The sequence below is a fragment of the Camelina sativa genome, chromosome 1, assembly GCF_000633955.1.
Source record: "Camelina sativa cultivar DH55 chromosome 1, Cs, whole genome shotgun sequence".
NCBI classification, from domain to species: Eukaryota; Viridiplantae; Streptophyta; class Magnoliopsida; order Brassicales; family Brassicaceae; genus Camelina; species Camelina sativa.
The window spans coordinates 21,454,771-21,481,077 of NC_025685.1; the positions used below are offsets into that span (position 1 = coordinate 21,454,771).

Sequence of the window (26,307 nt, forward strand, 5' to 3'; positions counted from 1 at the left end):
GGAAGCCGACATGGAAAATGGTTTTATGAGTTGTTAACTCGAGGCAAAAAATCTGGTTTTGTGCATTTTTTTTTTAATTTATTATATGCTTAGTAGAACATATACACCTAATTACAAGATTGTGTACTATCAAAGTTAATTTGCCAAAAAAAAAGTTAATTTGCCAAGTTGTTTTATGTAATTTGGCTCATAAACTATTACCGTTATAATGTTTTTAATGAAGATTCCTGTGAAATCATCAATTATTACTGTTTTTAATGATAGGTTGTGTATACAAATCTATAATGGATTTATTAGTATCTAAGTAATTTTGCCAAATTGTTTTATGTAATTTGACTCATAAGTTGTTATTGTTTATAATGATAGCTTCATCCTAATTATATTGAAAATTCCTACAAAATTATAACTGTAATGGTTACATGAGAGTGTTTATATGACTTCCTTCAAATTCTCACAATCTCTCCATTTGATGAGAGTGTTTACATGACTTTTTTAGGAAGAATATAATATAGAATCCCAAACCAATAATATAATAGTTGAATTCATTAACAATGCAAGATTCTTTTGTTTTATTTGAATAACATGAAACTTTTAATGACTTAATAAAACTATAATCCAGTAACACTAGATTTATCAAGATTTTAGATTATTTTTTATAAATCCACAACTAATAACACCACATTTTAAAAGAGTTTTAAAAAGTCTTGATTGAATAACAACATATTTTACATAACTTTTAAAGTCATTAAAATTTTATTTAACTCTCAAACTGTTTAATGATAGCTTGATACTTTTAATGGATATTCCAGCAAAATATTTACTGTTGAGATTTATAAAACCTCAACTCTCCATCTTATATATGTTATTCACATTCTTACCAAAAAAAAAAAAACTTAATAGTGAGTGAGCAATTTTTGTAGTTTTTAAATCAAATTATAAAAGTAATATCCATCAAATTAGAAGTAAAATACTACCTTATCAAAGTTATTTTACACTCTATTTTTCCTTGGACCAGTCACTCGAACTAAGGACACTATAACTGTTATTCGTTTTCTTGATAATTAGCTGAACAATTAATGTAAAAGGTTCAATAAAAAAAATGACCACAATCTCTGCTCACTAATCAAACAATTTTAGGTGCGAAAGAAGCAAATTCATACCTACTAATCAAATAATTAAATTAATGGCCATGAGCCTATAAATACGTAACTCTGCATTACACAGTTATAATTATATTTTAAAAGTTTAATTCTATATTTAATTGTGCAGTTAACCCTACTAACTATTTTGATACAATTATGGTTAATTAACTGTTAGATTTAGTATATTATTAATCTATTTTTCTGCGTAGCTGTTATGGCTTTTTATCGTATTATAAGGTTACGGTTTAAAAACAATCCGGTTATAATTAATGTTAAAGTTTGGTTACATACTTAGCATGTTATAATTTCCCACAACGTTGATAATGATAAAGTGTTAGAGTTGTAAATGACATATGATTATTAAACTAAATAATGACGTTGTAAAATTGCAAAAAAAGTCATGGATGTTACTATTTTATTTGTAGGCTGTGTATATGATCATCTAAGTCTTTGGTAGGTTTGTTGTATATCACTTACTAAGCATTTACGTATGAATTACAAATCTGATTACTACATGGTGGCCATTACACTTACCTTGCTTTAGTTAGAGAAAATAGTTATATATATTTAGTTAGAGATAATACTTATATATATTTAGTTTCTTGCTTTAATACACTAATTTGCATTTCTATATCTTTATTTTTTGTACCATTATTATAAAAATCTAGTAAAATTAAATTATCAACTCCAAATTCTACCCAAATATTCGTCATTATTGCTATTGCCAAATCTCAAATATATGGTTTTTCAGTCTCCCATAAAATATGATTACACACCTTCTTCAGATAATATTTTACATGCAAACCATCATTCAAACTACATATCATCTTATTTACACAAAAAATATCTCTCTAGACACAATATGCCGCCAAATATATGTCTCTTTACTTTCACTTTGCATAATTTTTTTAACCATAAAAATTGTTGCCAACAAATTTTTTTGAATAAAATTATATCACATAGCTATATTTGATGACGTATTTATTAAAAAAAAACTAAGCTAAAAAAATATCTATGTTATTGCAATACTCAAAGCCTTATATAAATCTGAAAACAGATCTTAAGAGTAAGAAATTTTTAAATGCTACAATTAAATTTGAAAACAAGAAGCAGATATTGATCTAACATTTTTATAACTAGAAAAATAAATTCAATTAAACAATATAAAAGTTTTATTTTTAATTATCACATATTTCTAATTAGTATTTTTAGAAATATTAACATCAAATTAATATTTTTATAAGGATACAAACAGTCAATATTTGCTTAATCCTTCTTTTTGAATATTTTAATTTTTTATGTTGTAGTATCTTTAGATTTTATATATTTTAGTTTAATTTGATTTTCAATATTTGCTAAAATCCATGATGATTTAAAAGAAACTTTTCAATTTTTATTGATTTATTTATTTTTCATTTTTTTTTGTCGTACAATTTATTTATTTTTCATTTAAGAATATATAAGAACAATATTTTTTAATAATCTTAAAAAATATATTTTAAATTTATTATGTTGTAGTATTTTTTGTTTTTGTACTAATCCGTTTGTTTTTTCTGGATTGGGCCGGTTCGATTGGTGAATAAACTAATTTTAGTTCTTAAATGTCATTTTGGTTTGGTCTAGTTGGACCAAGTATTTTGTTGATGTTGGTTGGATACATCAAAGTTATTGCAATAATATAAAACTGTCACATCCATTTAATTATGTGAAGTGTTATTGAAATACGGCTACACCCAATTCATGAAACAAGTTTGAGATTCATTCTTATTAATTTGAAGTACAATATTCTCATCAAAGGACCATCCATACATATTCAGTCTGCATACCTATCCAGTTCCATACTCTGATTTATTGGATTAGTACCACGAAAACATCTCTCACCTTTCTTTGCTTATAATCTAATATCAATTTCATATCCTGTAAAAGAGGGGAATAACGACCTAAACTGTTATAATTATCAGGACTATATATGTTAAAACTTCATATACGATGAAAAGATTATAAAAATGAAAACTTACGGTGTGTACTCGACGCGGATGTTACCGGCATCAGTATTAGCGATAACCCGGAAAGCATCACGAGAGAGATTAAGGTCACCGTTGCAAGGCTCCCGGCAGAAATCAACTACCCTCACGTCAACGGTACGACCCGTGCAAGCCCTAGGGAAGTTGTATGTAGCGCCAATGCATCGAACCCTGTACCTCCGACCACAAGCTCGACCTCCTTGGTACAGATTGCTCCTGACTCCAACCACCATCGTCTCACGTTGTGTTCCATAACACGCAGACCCTAATTAAACCGCATCATTAACTTGTAATTAATGATATGTTTATTAACGTATGAAACAAAGATATGTATGGTTGTATATAGTACGCACTAGTGTAGGGAGGGTTGTAATAGACAGCTCTTCCTTGAGCAGCTTCAGCAATTGGAGCTAAGATTTGTGCAAACACCATCACCACTACCACAAATTTTACCACCATTTTTATCATTTTTCTTTTATTTNTCCTAATTAAACCGCATCATTAACTCGTAATTAATGATATGTTTATTAACGTATATATGAAACAAAGATATGTATGGTTGTATATAGTACGCACTAGTGTAGGGAGGGTTGTAATAGACAGCTCTTCCTTGAGCAGCTTCAGCGATTGGAGCTAAGATTTGTGCAAACACCATCACCACTACCACAAATTTTACCACCATTTTTATCATTTTTCTTTTATTTTGTTTTGGCTTGTTTGTGAATAATTAATGAAGCTAAGGAAGAGTGTATTTATATAATTGGATTTCAAAGACTACTATAGATAAAAAGGAAAAGTCTTTGATCTACGTCAAGTCTTCCTCTACTTATTGTATTGATTTCATATGGGACAATTGGTTTCTTACTCCACCTATATTTTCTTAGTGAATTGAATGAATATGATGATGTAAAGGAAAATTCCAAGAGGATTTGAAATTTAAAGTATACTTTTTTTTTCAAAATTTTGTTTGAATTCTTTTTGTTTTGTTTTGGCAGAGAAAAATAATTAGGATTGTATTTGACTATAAGGTACCAAGGAAATTTCCAAGAAACTAGAGGGATTGAGGTTTAAAGCTCTATTTTCTTTAGAAAAGAAAGGGGGATTTAAAATAAGAACCAAGGAATTCACATAATATGGGGAGCTCTGATCACTCGTTCTACAAAATCTAAAACTATGGCAATATTGAAGCTCTAACCCCTATATAATATCTTTTGCGAGAAATGATTTTTTTTTTGTTTTTGTATATATTATTGCAGATGTCCATTTTTTTTTTTAAATATCTCAAAGTGTTATCTAACAAAGTCAGCTGAGTCAAAAATGAAGTATGAAAAAACAAAACAGTTTTGTACTTTTGTTGACTTCTTGAACTCTCTAGTTCTCGTGTCTCACACTTAAACCCCGCGTTTTATGGATTTCAACATCTTGTGAGACAGTTTTTCTTAATGGGCTGAACTGGCCCAAATCTCTATATAGTAACTTAAACCGAAGAGTTGACTCAATTGAACCGGATAAAAACTAATACTCGTTACACTTTCTTCTAGCTGAGGAAGAGTTTTGAGACTTGAGATAATCATTTAGTACTTATATGTTTGTTAAAGGAATTACACTATACCTTTTTAAGTATTGTCATTTGTGTCTTTTTTTTTCTTATTAATTATTTCGTAGAGTGTGTACAACAAAACGAGATGATGGACCAGAATATGTAATTGCTTTTGTAGTATTGTCGTGTTATATCAACATGCCGAATGAAAACAAAGAATGTTGTATAAAATGAGAATGGCTGGTTGAGATATGAATAACCGTGAACGTTGTAATAAAAAACTCTTTTCAAAAAGTCCATAACTTATGACAAAAATTATGTTCAGAACAAGTATATTTAGATAAAACACCGGCTTCTTTAGGCCTCCCCAAGTACGAATATTACTTTTGAAACTTAAACTAGAACTTCGAATATTCCATCTTTTTCCATAAACTATAGTCATCATCATCATCATAAAGAGTGAGATATGATAATATTTGCTTTTCCTTCAAGATAATTTATAAAATTATTATCGGATAAGAAGATATTTACTAACATAAATTAATTAATTTTATAGCTCGATGCACAATACTACTGACTACATATAAATTTTAGACATGGAGATGGAGCCAAAAACGAAACCATATACTTTATTATTAACGTCTCTTTATAACATGATCCAAAGCCAAAAAAGTATAAATAAAAAAAAGTCTGTCGTCACATGTGACATGACCGTTTTTACAAAACGTTGTTATTGGATGAGAATTCCAATTTTTGCCTAAATTTTGCAAACTCAAAAATATCTCTGAATCAGTTAACAAAAAAACATCAACTCGTTCCTTGTTTAGGCATTCGTATTAACCAAAAACCAAAAAAAGCACACACACGAGAAATCAGAAAGTGTAAAAAAGAGAAATATTTTTTTTTTCTTTTTCGATGCCTCCGACCAATGATTACCGAATCTACGGCGAGCCACCGTCTACTTCGCCGTCTCCTTCACCGCCAAAGCCAAAAACAAGGATTCTCTCTCTATTCCTCGTTGGTGCAATCATGTTTTCGATCTTTTCTCTCTTCCTCGTCCTTATCGGCATCGCCTCTGTTCTTCTTCTACCTCTCCTCCTCTCTTCTCTCCATCGTCACCACCGACGTCGCCGACGTAACCGTCGACACGAATCCTCAGATGGGTTATCTTCAAGATTCGTGAAAAAGCTTCCTCAATTCAGATTCTCCGAACCCACGTCCACATCATACACACGGTACGGAAGCGATTGCGTGGTTTGTTTTGATGTATTCAGACAGGGGCAATGGTGTCGTAATCTTCCTGGTTGTGGACACGTGTTCCATCGAAAGTGTGTGGACACTTGGTTGCTCAAAGCCTCGACTTGCCCTATTTGCAGAGCTAGGGTTAGTTTGAGGGAAGAAGGTGCACAAGAAGGAGAACTGTGGAGATGTTTTAGTCGTAGACGAAGTAGTTTGCTAGATTTGTAAGTGTTCTGTTTCTTGTTCTTGTTTTTGTTTTAGTCATACTTGGATTAGAAGTTATAATCATCATTTAGCAGTTTGCAACTTCCTCTCTGTTTCGTCTCTGTTTGGACCAATAGAATGATAGTTTGGTTTCTTTTACAGTTGACTTTGTTCGTTTGAGGAATTGTTTCATTGGTTTATATAATCCTTAAGCTCTCTACTAAGAAAATAGTAAAAATATATAGATATGTAGTTTTCAGATTTTACCGATTCAAAGCTAATTGATGAAGTAAGTGTTGATCAGTACGTTTAATGAGTATAAGGCAACTTGTATTGTTGAACATGTTACCTAGCTTCTTGAATTTTCTCTTTAACATCTCTTGTTATGTCGCGGTCAGGAAGTAATTGTTTAGACTTTTCATCGACGTGTTATGCTTCAGTTTCTTGAATTTGTCAAAGTCATAATTACGTTTGATTTTGGATTTGACATAGGTAATGGGTTCCGTGGACTTGGACTATTTCAAATGGATATCTCCATAACCAAAGCTAGCCAGAGGTGCAAGCCGAAGACACTTTCCTCCTTAGAAAAGTAGCTGGTCAATCAGTTAATCTTATGGTTAGTTATATATATGGGTTTGATCTATAAGAAACCCTCACTACCATTACCAAAACACCAGTAGCTAAGAGCTTTTGTCATTGTTTTTTTTTCTTTTGAAACCCATGGATCGGTTATCGTTCTTGAATGTTGTAATGGAGGTTGCGGGTACTCTAAATGAGTCCCGCAAACTCTTTCTCAAGAACAAAAAGCTGATGTTTTCAGTCTTGGTATTCCCTCTCATACTCAATTGTTTAGTTTACTTGTTCAACGCCATTGCCATCAAACCGGAGATAACAAACTTGATCCTTGAATCAAATTTGTTACCTATGACAGATCCAAGCAGCCCGAAATTTGCTATCCATCTTATGAGATACTTTGCAGATTTTCGCCAGTTTGTAAGTTCTTTATACATTTTCATCGCCGTCTCCTCCATCATCAACCTCTTATCCGTTCTTGTTTTGGTTCACGCATCGGCTCTTACTCATAAAAATGATAGCTTCAAGGTCAAAGATTTTCCTGTTTTGACCCTTAAATATTGGAAGGGACCTCTTGTGACTAGTTTCTACATTGCTCTCTTCAGTCTTGGCTATTGGTTCCTATTCTATATAATCATTGTTTCTCTCGTTATATTCTCTACAAAACTCAATACCGTGGGAGCCAAAGTTCGCGCATTATGGATTCTATTTGCAGTCTTTGAGTCTTACTTAGCTATCGTTTGGAACCTATCTATGGTCATATCGATACTCGAGGATACTTATGGGATCCAAGCTTTGGGGAAAGCTGCAAAGATTGTTAAAGGGATGAAGCCAAAGCTATTCCTCTTGAATCTTTTCTTTGGTTTATTGTCATTTGGATTATTTCAAATCTTGCGGCTGATCGATTGGAGTAGTTCATTCCCGGTTATCTTAACCACCGGTTTGGTATTTGTGAGTTCTGTCTTTGTGGTGAGGATGTTTCAGCTTGTGACTTATACGGTTACCTATTTCCAGTGTAACCAAGGCATAGACGCTGAGGCTGTGTCGCTGGGGGATATGGAATATACAAAATTGTCTTCCACTACTCTCATGGGAGGATTGCCTTAAATGTTGCAATATATATTTACGTGGATTGTTTGTTTGTTGATCTTAAGAATGTTGAAGTTCACCATGGATTTGGTAAATTACTTCTAATAATCAAAGGTTCTTATTTTTATTTTTTATTTTTTGGTAAAGTAATAATCAAAGTTTTGGTTGAATATATTTAGTTTTCAACTTTGGTTGCTTTCATGTACCATGCCGCATATGAATGTAAATGAAGGTTTTTGGAATTAACAGAGATTAGGACCTATGGCTCTTGAGTCTTGATACATAGCCAAAAAAGAAAGAAATAAAAAACAAGGCAACAATTAACAAAGAATACACAAACATGAGATCATCTAAGCCAAAGAAACATCCAAAGTGTTTCTTTTGTCTTTTCTAAAATTTTGTTGCGGATCTCACGATCACTGAGCTTGAAAGTCGTAAGACCAAATCCACCACAGCAACCCTCTAAGCTTGCTTTAGAAATTTTTTTTTTTTTTAATTATATTTATATATTTATTATTTTTTATTAATAGTAGCCAATAACAAACTGACAGCTGTAAGTTTTTTTTTGCTGAGAAACGTTTTTTGTTGAAACAATTTCAGTACCAATTCTATTATTTTCTTCCTCTCTTCCATCATTATACTAATTTTTTACTAACAAGTGTTTTCATGACCACTTCCCACCGGAGATGCTCTAAGGGAGAAAGTCACTATATTACAACAATTGGATTTAACTCGAAGTGTTTTTATAGAAAATAAAACCAAAATAATTATTAGAAAAATATGGAAAAACAAATCACAAATAAGAAAAATGTCATTTAAACCATGGACTTTCAAATTTTGACCATTAAACCATAAACTTTGTTGTTTGCCCTTTAAAACATCAATTTTTGTAGATTAACTTTTTAAAACATTAAGTTTCGTTGATAAAGCTAAAAATGACATGACATTAAATTCGATAATTTACCTACTAACAGACGTTACTATGCCGTAAATCACTTTGTTATTAACAAAACGACGTCGTTTTAATGGAAGTTTTAGTTCGAAAAATGTCATTTAAACCATGAAGTTTTAAATATAGGTCATTTAAACCATGAACTTGTAAATGTATGTCATTTGAACCATGAACTTTCAAATTTCTGTCATATAAAGCAGAAGTACCCACTATACTCAAATTGGACCATGACTTTGTTTTGATACGTTTTTCATTAAAAATGATTAGAAAATCACTTAATTTAATTAAATTATCCTATAGTTTCAATTTTAATAAATGACCATTATACCCCTTAATCGCCCACTTAATTGCGACTGGGTCGGGACGCAGATCCTCTTTAACCCGGTAATAGAACAAAAATCTATACGCGGATCCGTTTGTAATCCGGGTTAATACTATTTGGATCGTGTATTTGGTTTGATTCAAGAATAATTATTCACACAACCAAACAGAAATATTATCCCTATAGATAAGGAAACTGGTATTCGAGTATTTAATGGTTTCAGTAATATCAAATATTAACTACTACCATACTTAATCCCTATAATTATTACGAATATTAATAATAATGAGAAATCTTTAATACTTATGGATTGTGACTTTGTTGCTTCCAAAATAATCAATAAATTAAATATGAAATTGTATATATATATATATGTAAACTTAATTGATTTGCTTTTATATTGTGAGATATTTACGGAAACAACAAATCAACTTAATACAATTAAATAAAAACAAATCATCATTTAATTAGGATTTTTTAATATTTCCTTAACGAAATTATAGTAATTAATTATGATTAGTATAGATGGAAAAAATAAAAATCGCAGAAATTATATATATATGTAAAGTTGTAAACTAATTTACAGAAAATGTGTATTGTATATCCCAGATCGACAAAATATTTTGGAATATGGTTCATAATCACTATAAATATATGACTAATATGTTTTGAGTACAATAGGAGGAAGCTTAATTTTTGCAGGTTTTCAAATTTAACAGTTTAATTTAGTTCTATATTTGAGCATATTTAAACTTTTAAAAAGTAAACATATTATAATATATTTACGTTTTTAAAAAAATTTAAGAGATTATAAATATTTAAATTTTATAGAATGTTTAAATTATTATAAATATTTGAACTCCGTCGAAAGTTTAAAATATTATAATATATTTAAGTCTATAAAATATTTAAGCAATATTAATATTTTCACTCTTAAAAATTTTAAAAGTGAAATCTCAAACAAATCTAAGATTTTTATTTTGTTAACTTTATCTACTTAGTAAAAAGTCAAACAAATAAAAATTACGATAGTGAGGGAAAATCTCAAACAAAGACACCAATGTTGTTTTTAAAGAAGTTTTCCAAAATCTCCATTACGAAAAAAGAATGGTAATTACTTCCTAAATATTTGGTAAATCATAATTTTTTTTGAATAATATTTATACTAATAACTCTATATTTATTCTATTTTGGTGTACAAGTTAAATACAATAGGTTGAAGTGGTTAAGGAAGGAGTATGATACCTCCATCAGTTTATAAGTCATGTCTAATGTTACTATTTTTAATTTTTTTCTTCTCTTATTGTTTACTTTGGATATTAAACATTCATAAACACAAATTATTACTATTATTGCTACAACACGGGATTACATATTTTGTTAGTTACTTTTTTGTAATTTGTATTATTGTAATGTAGTTTTTATTTTCACTTATTTTCTTTATTTATATATCGTTTATTTATATATACGGGGTTATATAGTGTATAGATTTGTATATTTGTGTTTTTTTTGTATATTTGGGGTTATAGTTATCCCTCCAAGATGTCCATAATCTAAGAAAAAGAAAAATTATCTGTCTGTGGCAAGAAAAAGGAAAATTTAAAAAACAAATTACTAAAATAAATATAATCCCGTGCTGTAGCACGGGTGATTTCCTAGTTGTACATTAAAATTGATTCAAAATTAGAGAGATTATAATACAAATACAAATTTCTATTGCAAGGGTGAGAGACGAAACTCAACATAAGAGGATTATTTAGTTACTAAAATGACATTGCAAAAAAAATTAAGAATATAGTTGTGTAAAATATTAAGAGGTGTTTGCATGTTAATAAAAAAATTACATATATGTTATTTATTTAGGTATTCACATTCAAGTGTATTAATTTGTTGCTCAACCATGAACATGGTGGAGAAAACATGACCCAAATAATTTGACTTAATTCTGTTTTGAATGCATATAATTGTGTTTTAATCTTGATTTGAATTTTCCCATATATGTGCTCTTGTTCACGGAACGAATACAAATGTTTTACTTGCATTTATATATCATTTATTCGAGTCTTATGAGGATTTACTTTTGTTAAATGAATAGCTGATTTTCTCACTATTCACAGTAAGATTGTGCATTCATATTGGTTTGTCTTTTTCCATATTTAGCTCCCAAAAGACTCAAGAATTTCTATTGTGAATCGCCAATTGACGGATCGTCAGTTGTTTTCCATGATTGTTGTTATGGCTAAAGATAATCATATGGGTCCAATGAAGTGTTTTTAAGGCCTATTTAAAAGTTTGTATAAACAAAATGAATGGTTTTAATCTAGTGAGACGTGTCACTTTCTGGTTGAAAGTTTTTGGAGGAAGCCTTTGGTATGACCTCTGGATATGGCATGCCTTTTTTGGAGCTCCAGGTACTATGAACGATCTTAATATTCTTGATTGATCTAATGTTTTTGATGACATAATAACCGGTCAAGCTCCGGAAGTCAACTACGTTGTCAACGGAAGGAAGTACAATTTGGTGTACTATCTCACTGATGGGATTTATCCAAATTGGGCCACTTTTATTCAATCTATCCGACTTCCACAAGGTATGAAAAAATCTCTTTTTTCTAAAAAACAAGAAGCTGTGCGGAAAGATGTTGAGCGTGCATTTGGAGTCTTGCAAGCTAGATTCGCCGTTATTAAAAATCCATCTCGTTTATGGGATAAATACAAAATGGCAAATGTTATAAGATCATGCATAATACTCCATAATATGATTGTCGAAGATGAACGCCATGCATACAGTTACCGAAACATTGTTTCTGAATTTCAACAAGGAGAACATGTGGATCAAACATATACCGTTGGTGCCGCCGGTGTGGGTTCAAATATCAGCACTATGATTACTCGCCAAACAAGACTTCGGGATAAACAAGTCCATGACCAACTAAAACATGATTTGATTGAGCATATTTGGACTAAATTTGGACATCTTCAAGATAATGAAGACTAATTTTAAAATTTCTATGAGTTGAATAAAATGTTTGTTTTTCTTTTTATGTTTTATGTTTTATGTTTTCTGTTTTTGTTTTTAAGTTGAATAAAATTTCTAAATTTTGAAAATATTATTAATTTATTCAGAGAACCAAATACAAATAGACACCAATGCTCATACTAAAAATAAGAAACTCTCATAATAATATTATTAAACTTGGGGGACCAAAACCAAGTATACACCAATGCCCATGCTCTTAGATTGAAGGAGGAATATCCACAAGAAGAAATAGTTTGCTCGAGTTGTAAGTGCTCCCTTTTTTGTTTTTGATTTGTTTCAAGAATCTTTGGATTAGAAGTTATACAATCATTTAGCAATTTGCAACATTCTCTAACAGTGTTTGAAGCTCTGATTTTTCTTATGTGTGTTGGGAAAAAAAAATGCTGAATTTGATGAAAGATTTATTCAGCCTTAAGTTATAGTTTTTAATTTGACCGTACATTTTGTGACTTGTTTGTTTGAGAAGACCAACTGCTTCATTGGTGTATAGAATCCTTTAACAATCTAATAACATATATATATAGATGGATGTTGATATTTCATTTTTTAACGCGGTGTCTTGACCGTTTCAACACGGATAGATGTCATGAAGTGGTTGTTGATCACGTCTATACATTTGATGCAGAAGGGAACTTGCAACGTTAAATATGTTATACCTCTTGTTTTCTCTATTTAACATCTTCAGTTATGTTATGACGCGGTCAGGAAGTCATCATTTAGACTTTCCATCGATGCATTATTATGGTTTCTTCGTTTGATATTGGGGGTTATGTTGAATTGGACTATGTCAAATGGATGACAAGAATTAATCTCCATAAGGGAAGCTACCTCGAGATCACAAGCCAAATACTCTTTCCTCCATAGATTACTAGTATATAATCACTAGGCAGATGGGTTTTATATTATAAACCCTCACTAGCTACTATTACCAAAAACCAATAGCCAAGAGAGTTTTTCATTTGTCTTTTTGAAACCCATGGGTCGATTTGCGTTCTTGAATGTTTTAAAGGAGGTTGCGGGTATTCTAAATGAATCCCGCAAACTGTTCCTCAAGAACAAAACGTTGATGTTCTCAGTTTTGGTATTCACCCTCCTACTCAATTGTTTAGTTTTCTTGTTTAACATCTTTGTCATCGAACCAGAGATCATGAACTTGATGGCCGAATCAAGATTGTTGCCAACGACAGATCCAAGCACCCCGGAATATGCGGCATGTATTATGAGAATCTTTGCGGACGTTCGCCAAATTGTGGCTTCTTCATACATCCTAACGGCCGTCTCCTCCATCATCAACATCTTTTCTGTTATATTCATCGTTCATGCATCGGCTCTTTCTCTTAAAGATGAAAACATCAAGATCAAAGATTTTACTGTTCTGAGCCTTAAATCTTGGAAGGGACCTCTTGTGACGTATTTCTACATTGCTCTTTTCAGTCTTGGCTATTGGCTCCTACTTTTTATAATCCTTTTTCCAATCCTTTTATCCTCTACATTATCTATATCAGATATGGGTTCCTTGGCAGTCAAGTCTGGTGCTTTATTCATTATATTTGCTGTTTTTCAGTGCTACTTAGCTATCGTTTGGAACTTATCTATGGTCATATCGGTATTAGAGGAAAGTTATGGGATCCAAGCTTTGGGGAAAGCTGCAAAGATTGTTAAAGGGATGAAGACAAAACTGTTTCTCTTGAATATCTTCTTTGGTTTATTGGCATTCGGATTAGCTCAAAGCTTGCAGGTGATTATCAATTCGAGAAGATCGCTCTCGCTTACGATAACCACCGGTTTCGTCCTTGTGTGTTTGGTCTTTGTGTGTTTGGCCTTTGTCATGAGGATGTTTCAGCTTGTGGCTTACACCGTTGCCTATTTCCAATGTAAGAGCCTCCAAGGCAAAGACGTTGAGTCGCTGACAGATGTGGAATATACGAAATTGTCTTCCACTGCTCTCATGGGATGATTGCCTTCGATATCTCAAGAGAAGGGCATACATATGATATATAAATATGCGTGAATTGTTTGTTTGTCTTAAGATTATTGTAAAGTTCACCATGGTTAGGTAAATTATTTTGAATAATCAAAGGTTCGTTTATATATGTAAGGTTTGTTATATATATTTAGACAATATATAGAGTTCTTTTTGTATCCATTTCGATCAAAATGAGAAAGATACTAGCGTAGAACTATTGTTTTTTTTCTGTTTGGAGTGCAAAATAATAAAAAGACCTTTCATAAAACTAAAGGAACAGATGTCTCTGTTGAATAAAAATATCAAAACAAAATAATAAATTTTTTAAAAAAACAAGGGCAAAGTCTAGGGATGTACATGATTACGCTCCTAATCTCTTTTTCAAGAAAAAACAAACAAACACGAAAACTGTTTTCCTATTAAAAATGTAAACTTATAGATTAAGTGATGTTTTGATCAGACTTTGCCCTTTGGTATTTTTTTACTAATCTCCAAGACCTACAAAAGTAGTTTCAAAGTAGATGAGTCTGATATTTTTGTTTTTGTTTTTTTTCTTTCAAAATTCAAACTTAATTCTACTTATTGTACATATATAAACCTCTCTTTTTGGTGATTAATTAATTTAACATTTTATTATCAAAAATATTGTTAATCTATATATAAAGAATTTTTATGGTACAAGAATGTTGATGTCCAAATCAGTTACAATTAAGATATTTAGTTTGGTAAAAGAGGGTCGAAGTTCTCTTAGGAAACTCGGTGTCGAGGCACAAAAGGGTCGGACTACAAAAAGACTCAACGATCGTGTTAATGATAAGCTAACAAACGACGAGCTGCAAGCTCGTCAAATTTACAAGTTACGAACAAGATCGTTCTATTCTCTTCGATCTGTCTCTTTCTTGCTTCGTGCGGATCTCCTATACGAACACCGTACTTCCACATTCATAGGTAACTGTATCGGTCCGTCTCTGAAAAGACCATAATGCTCTCCCTTGACTACTATAATTTGGGCTTTTCCTGGATTGAGTCTTTTGTGGGAGGGAAGATCCACCCCCAACAAAGAAGAGGTTATATGAAAGGAAGAGTTTGAGGACATAATATCTTCCACGAGTTTTCTTCTCATTCGAGTTCTTTTATTCTTTGCTAAATAGTTAATATACGTATATGTAGGATTGGTAGCAGATAAGGTGAATCAAATAACTTATATGCTACTATTTACGTCTAAATGTTCTATTTACTCAGCGGACATAAGTTATAAATGCATAAACCGGACATCTCCTCACCTATATGGAAGATGTATTCAATATAACAAGAAAACAAAAAAAAAATGTCACTACAACTTCAGTAACCAGATTGTATGAACCCATGTCGACTCATCATGTTGCAAACAAGTTACAACTATCACGTGACTTCGCAATAGCCAAAGATATTTAGGAAATTTAAATTTTTGAAAATGTTTTTATTTGTCAGTGGTTTTGTACGCGAATTAAATTGAATTTGCGTACGTTTGATTCAAAGCTGTATGTAACTAGACATTGGTTGGCGACAATTAAAAGGTTGTCTCAGTGTCGAATTGCTGTAAATCAATCTCAAAAGTCTTGTTATAAGATTGTCTAAATAAATCTACTTAAAGATATGAGAAAGTAAACGCGTTAACTATATATCATCTGTATATATCTATACTTTTCCGAAGTTACTTAGAAAAATATCAAACCGTGAGTCCTTTTCCTTTTGGCAACAAACCGTGAGTCTCTTAAGAAAATTATGATTACTCAATCGCAAAAGCTTGAAGGTTGGTAAAACTTTTGAATAAAATTTGTCTTTAACAAACAATGTAAAAAACATTTCACATGGGATTGTCTAGAGATAATACGGCAAATTTAAGATGCCGCTTTGAATTTCAGCCGACATGGAATGATGCAACAATAGTCACACATTGAATTTAGTATATTAATCATAATTTAGTAGGAGAAAACCGACATCTTTGGTCAAGCCAACCCAAACAAAACAAAAAAAACACAGAAAAAGCTAATTTGTAGTTGTTTTTTATTTTGGTATTCGAAAAATAACGTGTATGAACCCAATTAAATCCGGCCCACTAAATATATAAATATCAGCTATAGTTTTTTTCACATTGATTTTTTCCTAAGAGATTGTAGGACCATCATACAAAAGTTATTGATGCAAACTGCTGCTAACCCCTATAACAATGAACAATACTAGTAATTTCACATTATCCGTAGTTTAATTATGGTATTATAGATGGTGACAAATATTTTCTTTTGGGAATTTTTATTGTGTTGGGAAAAAAACATTATGAGTGCTATAATTTTCGAGAGGATGACGCTAAATGTTTGAAATGATTACCAAAAGAACATGAGAAATTTATAATCAAAGGATAAGATATAAAATGTTCTTTTTGTCAACAGCTATAAATTAAGGTTTTGGTTCAATGAATATAATAAATGTTTTGAATCACGTGAAATTTTTTCTTCGTCAGAATGTTCTTCACAAAATGAAATACAGTAACGTTTTTTTATGGTCGATCGAGTAAAAAAAAATAAAAATAAATTACTAGAATGATAAATTTTAGAAAAATATATTAAAATAGCACTAAAACAAGTTTTATGGACAACTAAAGCACATATTCCATAAATTTCCAAAAATAGCACTATTTAACACATTAAAATATTTAAAAATAATTTTTAGAATTTTGTTTTTTAGATTTGGGTTCTCAATTTCACATTTAAGATATAGTTTTGAGGGATAAGGTTTAGTATTTTGAATTTAGGATTTAATTTTAAAAAATTAATTAATGCTATTTTTAGAATTTTAGAAATGTTGTGCTAAATTTGGAATAAAAATTTAATTTTGTGCTATTTTTGAGAAACTCCCTAAATTTTGGAGTAACATATAAAAATGAATGAGTCATGCTTCCTCTTTTGTGGTTGAGAATGAGTCATTCCTTCGTTCATTAGTTTTCTTTTTATTCTCTTTTTTTTTTCTGTGTGCGTGTTATATGCTTATATATCGTGACAATATATCTATGATAGTTTATTTCTCGTTAAAAGGATAATTTGAAAAAAAATCTGAATAATGTTTTATTTTCGTGGAACGATGCTGCTTTTATGTCCATATATAGCTGGCACTTTGTGAATTTTTTTTTTTTTTTTTTTTTTTTTTTTTNCTAAGCACTTTGTGAACATTTTCTATTTTTCTTGATCATTTTTGTCCCTTCCCTATAAAGCTCGAATTATCTTGTTTTTATTTTATTTTTATAAAATGAATAATATTATAGAAGGACATACTTCACCAAGTTATGAAAATATTCTCGATCACATAATTAAGCATTAATCAAAATAGAGAATGAAGAAGAAAAACAAAAAGGTGATGATGATAAAAGCATTATAGTATTTCAGACGCAAATCCATTTCTAGATATTCTTCTAGAAACACATATACGTCTCGTTTTATATATAATATGGTTTATCAACAATCTTATCCTCTATATCTAATTGCATGCCTTGGAACAAAAGTTTACTTAACATACCTAATGTAAATGAAACTGTATATTTCATATGAACAAAATATTTTTATCTACGATTTATATGCTAGTTCGCCTATCTGTTCAGATCACGTGAACGTGTATTCGTCGTCTTAATTGGACATTTTTATCCACTTATTTGTATTATATAGTTTAATGTTTGAATTCCAGGTTTTCTATATACTCAAAATAAATTGTGTATTGACTATATCTTTTTGAAAAGTGTAAGGCTTTGTATCTACTTAAGGTTTGGGTTACCAGTCGTATTTAGTTGTAAAAGAGTCATAATTCGTCTTTTGATTTGATTTGGTGGTCTGTCAAATTTTGAAAATCTATTTTGAGTTGGTGGATCATTCTTTCGATTTATTACTATTAGATAATGCCACATAATGGTAGTAACCAAATAAAATCTTTGTCAATATATTACTTAAAAATATTTTAATGAAACATAGACCACTTCCTTTTATAATGAAAAGATCGAAACAGCTTCATACTTCAGTTTTATATTATTTTCTTTTGGTTTAGAAACCAAAACATATGTATCTCAATCCAACATATGCAGTTCTAACGGTGAACTAACACTGATGAGCCTTCTAAGCGGAGTAGTAGTACTACTGCGCGCTTTCAAGATTACGAATTCGAGTTTTGATGTTAATTAGAAAAAAATCATTATTATTAGCATGCCGGTCCAAAAAAAGACTGTGGACCAAAAACTTATTACATTTTTGTTATCCGGAAAAATAAAAAGAAAAAAACAAACAAACAATACTTCTTCGACGGAAAACTTAATAAAGAAAGACTCAGTGCTGTTACGAAATGAGCTAAAACAGTTGATTAATGTATAAACGTTGTCAAACTTGGACTTGATAAAAATATCTTCAAACTTACGTACGTTCGGGTTTCATTGACTACAGTTGTTGGGGTTATCTTGACTATACATACTACATGTCTACATGCATGTAAATTTTGTTTCGATTCTCATACAATAGCATTATCTAAAATGGAACGTACGTACAAGCTAATCCCATCAATTATACAAATGTTAAATCGTATAAACAAGGGGATAAAGTAGAAAATTAAAATCTCCATAAGTCAACAAGAAAATCTCTTTAAGAGTTTTATAATTAAAATTTTAAAAAGGTAAATTGTAAATGGGGTTGCCCAAAGTATATTATCATTGATTGGCTGACCAAAAGCGATGAACTCACCTGTTAGTGGATAAATGAAACCTTAATAAATGAAATCTGTATAACTTTCGATCCTATCCATTGGTGGTATTATCACTTGCCACGTTTGGAATCCAATTTTGTCATTTAAAATCCTCTTTTTATTTACTTGTTCGATCTTCTTCCTCGCATTGACACCTTTGCAGCAAAAACTTAAAACTAAAGATTTGATTTTGTTTGGTTACTACGTACCATAATTAATTCCCATTACTTAAATCCCTCTTAAATGAAAATTCGAAATAGGGATCTAAGCTTTGATAACTTACCAGTATTATACTATTACTTAAATAATTCATAGAATTGATTGTTACACTTCTCATATTTAATTTCAGTGTACAGTAGAACCTCTATAGAGGTCGGGACCATGAAATTTTACTAATTTATAGAGGTTTTAATTTATCGATAAATTAATAATTATTAACTTATGAATAAGATTTTTATCAGAAATTCAGAGTTTAGAAAAAATTGCTGCTACTATTTTTCAAGGTGATGATGAAGTTGAAGAAGATATGACGATACCTTTAGAACCAGTTACACGTAAGGAAGCAATTATCGCGTCAAGAACTCTCTACAATTTTTGAATGCGATTTGAGAAGACAACACCAGAAGTTTTAGATGCAGTCAGAAAGATTAGAGATGCTCTCCAACAAGAATGCAAATTCAAGAACAAACAAACAACAATATATTTATATTTCACTAAATATTCTTAGATATATATATATATATATACTAGTTTATTTGATTATTAATTTATGATATTGATGGAACCATATTTTTACATGGGATTTTTAAAAAAGTAATTAATTTATTATTTTATCGAATAATGTCCAAAATTACACTAGTCCCAACTTGGGACCGGAGAAATTTATTAATTTATAGAGATTATTAATTTACCAAATATTAATTTATAGAGGTTTTATTATACGTAATAAAAGTAAGAAATATTAATAGCAAAAGACATTCGTAAATTTTTATCTTGAATTAGCTGAGAAGGTAAAAAGAAAACTTAAACGATAACATTTGCTGTTTTTGGTTTTAGAATTTTAATTTGTTGAAAGTATAAATTACGATAATTTCACCATTAGACATCAAGTGTATTTTGTAAAATGAGAGTGTCACGTAAGCAATTTAACGGGACCATAGTTTCTTTGAGTAGTAGTATATCTACCCAACTTCGCATGCAAAAAAAACTCCGGCGCCTACGATCAAATTGCTTACTTTTATATGTGTTTCTACGAATTTAACAAAAAAAACAAAAAGGCATATTTAAATGAAAAAGAAGAGTCAAAAAAGGAATATTCAAATAAAAACAAACAAAAAAGTAAAAAAGAGAATAATATAAAATAAAAAAAACTATCTCTAGAGAGGCTATAGATAAAGTGGGGCCCAATAAAATCTTTTCGACAACGTGGCTGATCAGATCAGGTCCCACAAAGACAATATGTGTTTTTTCTGGAATTTGGATAACTCTCTCTCTCTCTCTCTCCCACACCACGCTCTTATCTTCTTGTCCTAAGCATTTGAAACAATAATCTTTTTTTTTTTTTTTTCTAAAATGTCGAAACAAATATGTAACAAAAAAAAGGGAAAACGAAATAAGAGAAACAAAGCTATTAACAACACAATTTCATCATCAAATTTACTAGATTGTATTGTGTTTGAAAAACGTTTTCCATATTGTCGATGAAGCTGCCATTCATTTGAAAAATACTCGAGACTGACCGCAATTGCAGGTTGACGGGGCTTGGTAAGGTGCTTGGTAGGGCGCTTCCTGATCGCTATTTTGTTGTTTAAATTTATCCAAATTATTATTTTTTAATTTTTATTTACTGTTGTTGTCTAAGTTTATTTCGTTTCTTTTATTGATTGTTGCTATTTTTCTATTTTCTGTCGGCTCTTGTTAGCGCCTTTTAGTTTTTATATTTTAAAGTTTTATATAATATATATATATATATATTATACACATAATAAATTTGGAGAGAACAAAAATCTATAAGTTCTTACTACATTATTTTTCTTTTTATTTTTGTATGTTTAAACTTTAAAGGTAACTATAAATGATAGTTCCAAAAAAATAATTTATCACTTTAATTATTTTTAAAATAATAGGTAATGGCATCTTAAGTATTTTGGAGCTGTCATTTTATTTAAAAATATAAAATAACTAAAAAAGAGCTTAAACTTAATTTTTTTGAAAATTTTGAATATTTTTTTTTGTTTTTAATAAATATTTGTAACTGAAACCAATAAAATCATAGCACATACAACTTTTGACCATTTGTAATGATTTATAACTAACGCATATATTATTCATTTTAAACTTAAATTATAACATGATTTTAAACATAGTAATATCAGCTAAAATTGGATTTTTTATCGTTTATAACTCACACATATTATTTAATTATAATTTGAATTATAGCATGATTTTGGCATTAGTTACATAGTAATCACCGCTAAATTTGGACTGTTCTATCATTTATAACTCACACACATATTATCCAATTTATGACATTATTTATATAGTATTATTTTCTGGTTTATATTTACATAATATTCACTGTCAAATTTGGATTGTTTGATCATTTAAAACTCACACTCACATGCATATTATCCTATTTAAATATGACTTAAATTACTAAACAACAACATAATGGAGGCAGTCAATCAATATAGATAGTAATTACCATCAAATTTGGACCGTTTTTATCATTTATAATTCACACGCATATTATCCAATTTAAACATGAATTATTACTTGATTTTAGTATTATTTACATAGTATTCACTGTCAAATTTATACTGTTTTATCATATGTATTATTAGATTGATAGTTTTTTTGTGAAATAGAAGGGATACAATTTTTTCTTAGCACGTAAACAATATAACTGAAAATCGAAACCTTTAAACAAAGAAAAGTAAAATATCCAAACTTCAAAACCAAAAAAAAATTCAAAACCTATGTGTGAAAACAATATCTAGCTGATAATTTTCTCCAATCGATTTTGTTTTTGAAATTTGAAAAATTAATTAATTCTGACATATATATACGTATATATCTTATTATATAATTACGAGTTTAGTTAAGAGCTTAGTTAAAAGTTAGGGGAGATTATTTGAATTTTAGATGAAACACACTGTACCATTAGAAGAAAATAGTAAAAAAGGTATAATAAGATGTCAAGCACTAAAAATGGTTCCTTTGAGATGACGCCACGTGTCAAAATCTAAAGTCCGCCGTCCATGTTTATACAGTTTGAAACGTTCCTGGGGGAAGGGAATAGATGACGTGTCATAATATGACTGGGTGACATAGCTGCCGTTGATGGCGAAAGTGAAAAAAATTGCCAAGTCAGCAAAAAGTCGCACATGCGCTTCCGTGACTTTTCTTTTCTCTTCCCACCCTAACACGCCACGTTTCTTCTACATGTTTGCCACGTGGCTTTTCAGTATCCACCTACCATAATTTTTATTTTTTACTTTCTGTGGATAGATTGGGGTGATGACCATAATTTGTTACTCTTAATAGCAGTACTTAACAAAAAAAAGATTTGGTGTATATCCACGATTATTCTTTTTTTTTTTTTTGGTATCTTCCTTTCTACAATAAAATGGTGGTTTGCTATTAATTTTTGAGTAACCATTGGGATAATTTTTAGGATATGCTAAAAGAATACTTTTGGTAACACAATTTTAAAATGATAAGACAGCTTGTAAAAGAAAATCAATTTTTATAGATTCACTTAAACCTCTTCCTTTTTTAAAAAAAAATACTTACTACTTACAAGTAGCAGTTAATATAAAAATATCACTTTTTTTTCCAAATTCCTCAACATTATATATTTTTTTCCCTTAAGTTTTAAGGTTTTTTGATGGACTGAGCCAGCTTTTCTCCATTCTTCTCCACGTCAGCAATAAGATTTTTGGAGATAACATATATATGGAAATATAATAGCTGTAAAATATTTATTTCCCATTTAGGTTAAGAAAAAAAAAAAAAGAGAAGTAACAGCTAAGAGCAAACTAATCACAGTAATTAGGGTTAATTAGCTTTTAAAGATTTGTTTCCTTTTTTAAAAAAGACAAGTCGGTTCGAGTTAACCACACGCGCTCATCTAACGGTTCAGATTAACCAATCATATCCATCTCGAGAAAATCTTGACCGTCCAAATAAATTTTCATATTTATTATTTTTTTCCTCTTTGGTTTCGTTCTTATCCTCACCGAAAAAATTTCCGTTTTTTCTTCCTTCTTAAATTCCACAATATGGTGGACGCTCTCTTCTTCTTCTTTTTCTTCCTTCTTGTTTTGTAACTACGCGTTTTCTTATGAAATCTGAAAAACTAAACTCTTAAAACTTGATTTCTTGATTTACCCACTTTTAAAGTTTTGATTTTTTTTTCTCGTTATGTCGCCGGAATCTTGGAAAGACCAGCTTAGTCTGGTTTCATCTGATGACTATCGGATCATGGGTCGGCATCGGATCCCTAATGCGGTGACGAAGCTTTCCGGACTCGAAACCGACGACGGAGACGGAAACAATTATTCTAGCGGCGGCGCGTGGGTTACAAAGCCGAAACGGATCGTGGTTTCGAATCAGCTTCCGATTCGTGCTCACAGGGACATTTCGTCGAACAGGTGGTGCTTCGAATTCGACAATGACAGCCTCTACTTACAGCTCAAAGACGGGTTTCCCCCGGAGACGGAGGTCGTCTACGTCGGATCTTTAAACGCCGACGTTTTGCCATCCGAGCAAGAAGACGTCTCTCAGTTGTTGCTTGACAAGTTTCAGTGCGTTCCTACTTTCTTGCCTAGTGACTTGCTCAGCAAGTATTATCATGGTTTCTGTAAACATTATCTCTGGCCTATTTTTCACTATCTCCTCCCTATGACTCAAGCTCAAGGCTCTCTCTTTGATCGATCTAATTGGAGAGCGTACACCACCGTTAACAAGATCTTTGCTGATAAGATCTTCGAGGTGCTTAACCCTGATGATGATTACGTCTGGATTCATGATTACCATCTCATGATCTTGCCCACTTTTTTGAGGAACAGGTTTCACAGGATCAAGCTTGGTATTTTCCTCCACAGCCCCTTTCCTTCCTCTGAGATTTACCGTACTCTTCCTGTGAGAGACGAGATTCTCAAAGGGTTTCTCAATTGTGACTTGGTTGGGTTCCACACATTCGATTACGCTAGGCATTTCTTGTCTTGTTGTAGTAGGATGCTTGGTCTTGATTACGAATCTAAAAGAGGCTACATTGGTCTTGAGTATTTCGGGAGAACGGTGAGCATCAAGATTTTGCCGGTTGGGATCCATATGGGGCAGATTGAATCTATAAAGGCTTCTGAAGAAACTGCAGAGAAAGTGAAGGGACTGAGAGAAAGGTTCAAGGGGAACACTGTGATGTTGGGTGTGGATGATTTGGATATGTTCAAAGGTATTAGCTTGAAGTTCTGGGCGATGGGTCAGCTTCTTGAACAGAACGCTGAGCTTCGTGGGAAGGTGGTTCTTGTGCAGATTACTAACCCTGCTCGGAGTTCAGGTAAAGATGTTCAAGATGTTGAGAAACAGATCAATCTGATTGCTGATGAGATCAATTCTAAGTTTGGGAGACCTGGTGGTTATAAGCCTATTGTGTTTGTCAATGGACCTGTTAGTACTTTGGATAAAGTAGCTTACTATGCTATCTCAGAGTGTGTTGTGGTGAATGCTGTGAGAGATGGGATGAATTTGGTGCCTTACAAGTACACAGTGACTAGGCAAGGGAGCCCTGTTTTGGATGCTGCTCTAGGTTTTGGGGAGGATGATGTTAGGAAGAGTGTGATTATTGTTTCTGAGTTCATTGGATGTTCTCCATCTTTGAGTGGCGCAATCCGCGTAAATCCTTGGAACATCGATGCAGTCACTGATGCGATGAGCTCTGCCATGACGATGTCGGACAAGGAGAAAAATCTGCGCCACCAGAAGCACCACAAGTACATAAGCTCTCACAATGTGGCCTATTGGGCGAGGAGTTATGATCAAGATCTTCGAAGGGCGTGCAAGGATCATTTCAACAAGAGATTCTGGGGAGTTGGATTCGGTCTTTTTTTCAAAGTTGTTGCGTTAGATCCAAACTTCAGAAAACTCTGTGTTGAAACCATAGTCCCTGCATATAAGAAAACAAGCAGTAGGTTGATCCTATTGGACTATGATGGGACAATGATGGATCAGGATACTCTGGATAAAAAGCCAAGTGATGGTCTCATCTCGCTTCTCAATCGCTTGTGTGACGACCCCAACAATCTAGTTTTTATCGTTAGTGGTCGAGGTAAGGACCCTCTCAGCAAATGGTTTGATTCCTGCCCAAATCTCGGTATCTCAGCTGAACATGGTTATTTCACTAGGTAATGCTAAAACCCTTCCCTTTCGTTATCTTCTCTCTCATTTGTGTAAAGCTAATACTGATCTCCTTTTTGATTCTGTATTCACAGATGGAACTCTAATGCCCCATGGGAAACAAGTGAATTGCCTGCGGATTTAAGCTGGAAGAAGATAGCTAAGCCAGTGATGAATCACTATATGGAAGCGACTGATGGATCATTCATAGAAGAGAAAGAGAGTGCTATCGTGTGGCATCACCAAGAAGCTGACCATTCATTTGGTTCCTGGCAAGCTAAAGAGCTTCTTGATCATCTAGAGAGCGTGCTCACCAACGAGCCTGTTGTTGTCAAGAGAGGCCAGCACATCGTAGAAGTTAAACCTCAGGTATATATACGAACTAATATAAAATTAACTTGCTTGAAATTGCCATTACTGTCGTCATTGTAATGTGAATTTGGTTCTCAGGGAGTAAGCAAAGGAAAGGTGGTGGAGCATTTGATAGCAACGATGAGGAACAGCAAAGGGAAGAGACCAGACTTTTTGTTGTGCATTGGTGATGACCGGTCTGATGAGGACATGTTTGATAGCATAGTAAAGCACCAAGATGTTTCCTCTATTGGTCTCGCAGAGGTCTTTGCGTGCACAGTTGGTCAGAAACCGAGCAAGGCCAAGTACTATCTCGATGATACCCCAAGTGTTATTACAATGCTTGAGTGGTTGGCCGCAGCTTCAGATGGGTCAAAGCATGAGCAACAGCAGAAACAGAACAAGTTCACTTTTCAACAGCCTATGGGACAATGTCGAAATGAGAGCATAGATCTTTGAAAGGGTTTGCTTTAGATTTTATGTTGTTGTGATATTAAAAGATTGTAGGATTTGAAGGTTCAGGTCACATGAAAGGGTTCTAGGGTTTGTTATATGCCTTTTGTACAGAGTATCTTGAACTGGTCAATTCGGTTACTTTGTCCCCTTGTGAGATGCTTATACATAGAAAAAGAAATAGATATAATATGAATTCATTTCAATTTTGTTTTCTTCAGATTGAGATTTGGGAAAGACAGTTTCGTGTTTCTTCTCATT

General features: G+C 31.7%; 5 protein-coding genes across 7 annotated transcripts; 4 read left to right on the plus strand and 1 right to left on the minus strand.

The window, feature by feature from the left end:
• Positions 2,880–3,904, minus strand: LOC104700679 (EG45-like domain containing protein 2). 3 transcript variants are annotated; one of them, XM_010416226.2, is made up of 3 exons: positions 3,743–3,904; positions 3,161–3,431; positions 2,880–3,059 (listed from the first exon to the last, which is right to left on the minus strand). In XM_010416226.2, the coding sequence occupies exons 1-3, from the start codon at positions 3,855–3,857 to the stop codon at positions 3,053–3,055; spliced, it is 393 nt and encodes a 130-aa protein (XP_010414528.1). In that variant the 5' UTR covers positions 3,858–3,904; the 3' UTR covers positions 2,880–3,052. The 3 variants fall into 3 exon arrangements, with proteins under 3 accessions (XP_010414528.1, XP_010414521.1, XP_010414536.1); XM_010416219.1 differs by lacking the exon at positions 3,743–3,904 and adding an exon at positions 3,520–3,641; XM_010416234.1 differs by lacking the exons at positions 2,880–3,059; positions 3,743–3,904 and adding an exon at positions 3,520–3,641 and having other exon boundaries at positions 3,157–3,431.
• Positions 5,337–6,173, plus strand: LOC104700707 (RING-H2 finger protein ATL56-like). The gene has a single exon (XM_010416258.1). The coding sequence runs from the start codon at positions 5,622–5,624 to the stop codon at positions 6,171–6,173; it is 552 nt and encodes a 183-aa protein (XP_010414560.1). The 5' UTR covers positions 5,337–5,621.
• LOC104700699 lies at positions 5,701–7,943 on the plus strand. Its single transcript, XM_019229094.1, has 2 exons — positions 5,701–6,169; positions 6,642–7,943. The coding sequence occupies exon 2, from the start codon at positions 6,870–6,872 to the stop codon at positions 7,827–7,829; it is 960 nt and encodes a 319-aa protein (XP_019084639.1). The 5' UTR covers positions 5,701–6,169; positions 6,642–6,869; the 3' UTR covers positions 7,830–7,943.
• LOC104700711 lies at positions 12,807–14,305 on the plus strand. The gene has a single exon (XM_019243389.1). The coding sequence runs from the start codon at positions 13,102–13,104 to the stop codon at positions 14,080–14,082; it is 981 nt and encodes a 326-aa protein (XP_019098934.1). The 5' UTR covers positions 12,807–13,101; the 3' UTR covers positions 14,083–14,305.
• Positions 23,269–26,262, plus strand: LOC104700718 (probable alpha,alpha-trehalose-phosphate synthase [UDP-forming] 11). Its single transcript, XM_010416282.2, has 3 exons — positions 23,269–25,250; positions 25,338–25,611; positions 25,693–26,262. Exons 1-3 carry the CDS (start codon positions 23,269–23,271, stop codon positions 26,050–26,052), a joined length of 2,616 nt encoding a protein of 871 aa, XP_010414584.1. The 3' UTR covers positions 26,053–26,262.

What these genes read in the sequence shown, in the direction of transcription:
- LOC104700679 (XM_010416226.2), bottom strand. Translation starts at nt 3,857, where the DNA reads ATGATAAAAATGGTGGTAAAATTTGTGGTAGTGGTGATGGTGTTTGCA. An exon ending in TTACAACCCTCCCTACACTA is followed by an intron (nt 3,432 to 3,742) that starts GTGCGTACTATA and finishes CGGTTTAATTAG; the next exon opens with GGTCTGCGTGTTATGGAACA.
- LOC104700707 (XM_010416258.1), top strand. Translation starts at nt 5,622, where the DNA reads ATGCCTCCGACCAATGATTACCGAATCTACGGCGAGCCACCGTCTACT.
- LOC104700699 (XM_019229094.1), top strand. Translation starts at nt 6,870, where the DNA reads ATGGATCGGTTATCGTTCTTGAATGTTGTAATGGAGGTTGCGGGTACT.
- LOC104700711 (XM_019243389.1), top strand. Translation starts at nt 13,102, where the DNA reads ATGGGTCGATTTGCGTTCTTGAATGTTTTAAAGGAGGTTGCGGGTATT.
- LOC104700718 (XM_010416282.2), top strand. Translation starts at nt 23,269, where the DNA reads ATGTCGCCGGAATCTTGGAAAGACCAGCTTAGTCTGGTTTCATCTGAT. An exon ending in GAACATGGTTATTTCACTAG is followed by an intron (nt 25,251 to 25,337) that starts GTAATGCTAAAA and finishes CTGTATTCACAG; the next exon opens with ATGGAACTCTAATGCCCCAT. An exon ending in TCGTAGAAGTTAAACCTCAG is followed by an intron (nt 25,612 to 25,692) that starts GTATATATACGA and finishes TTTGGTTCTCAG; the next exon opens with GGAGTAAGCAAAGGAAAGGT.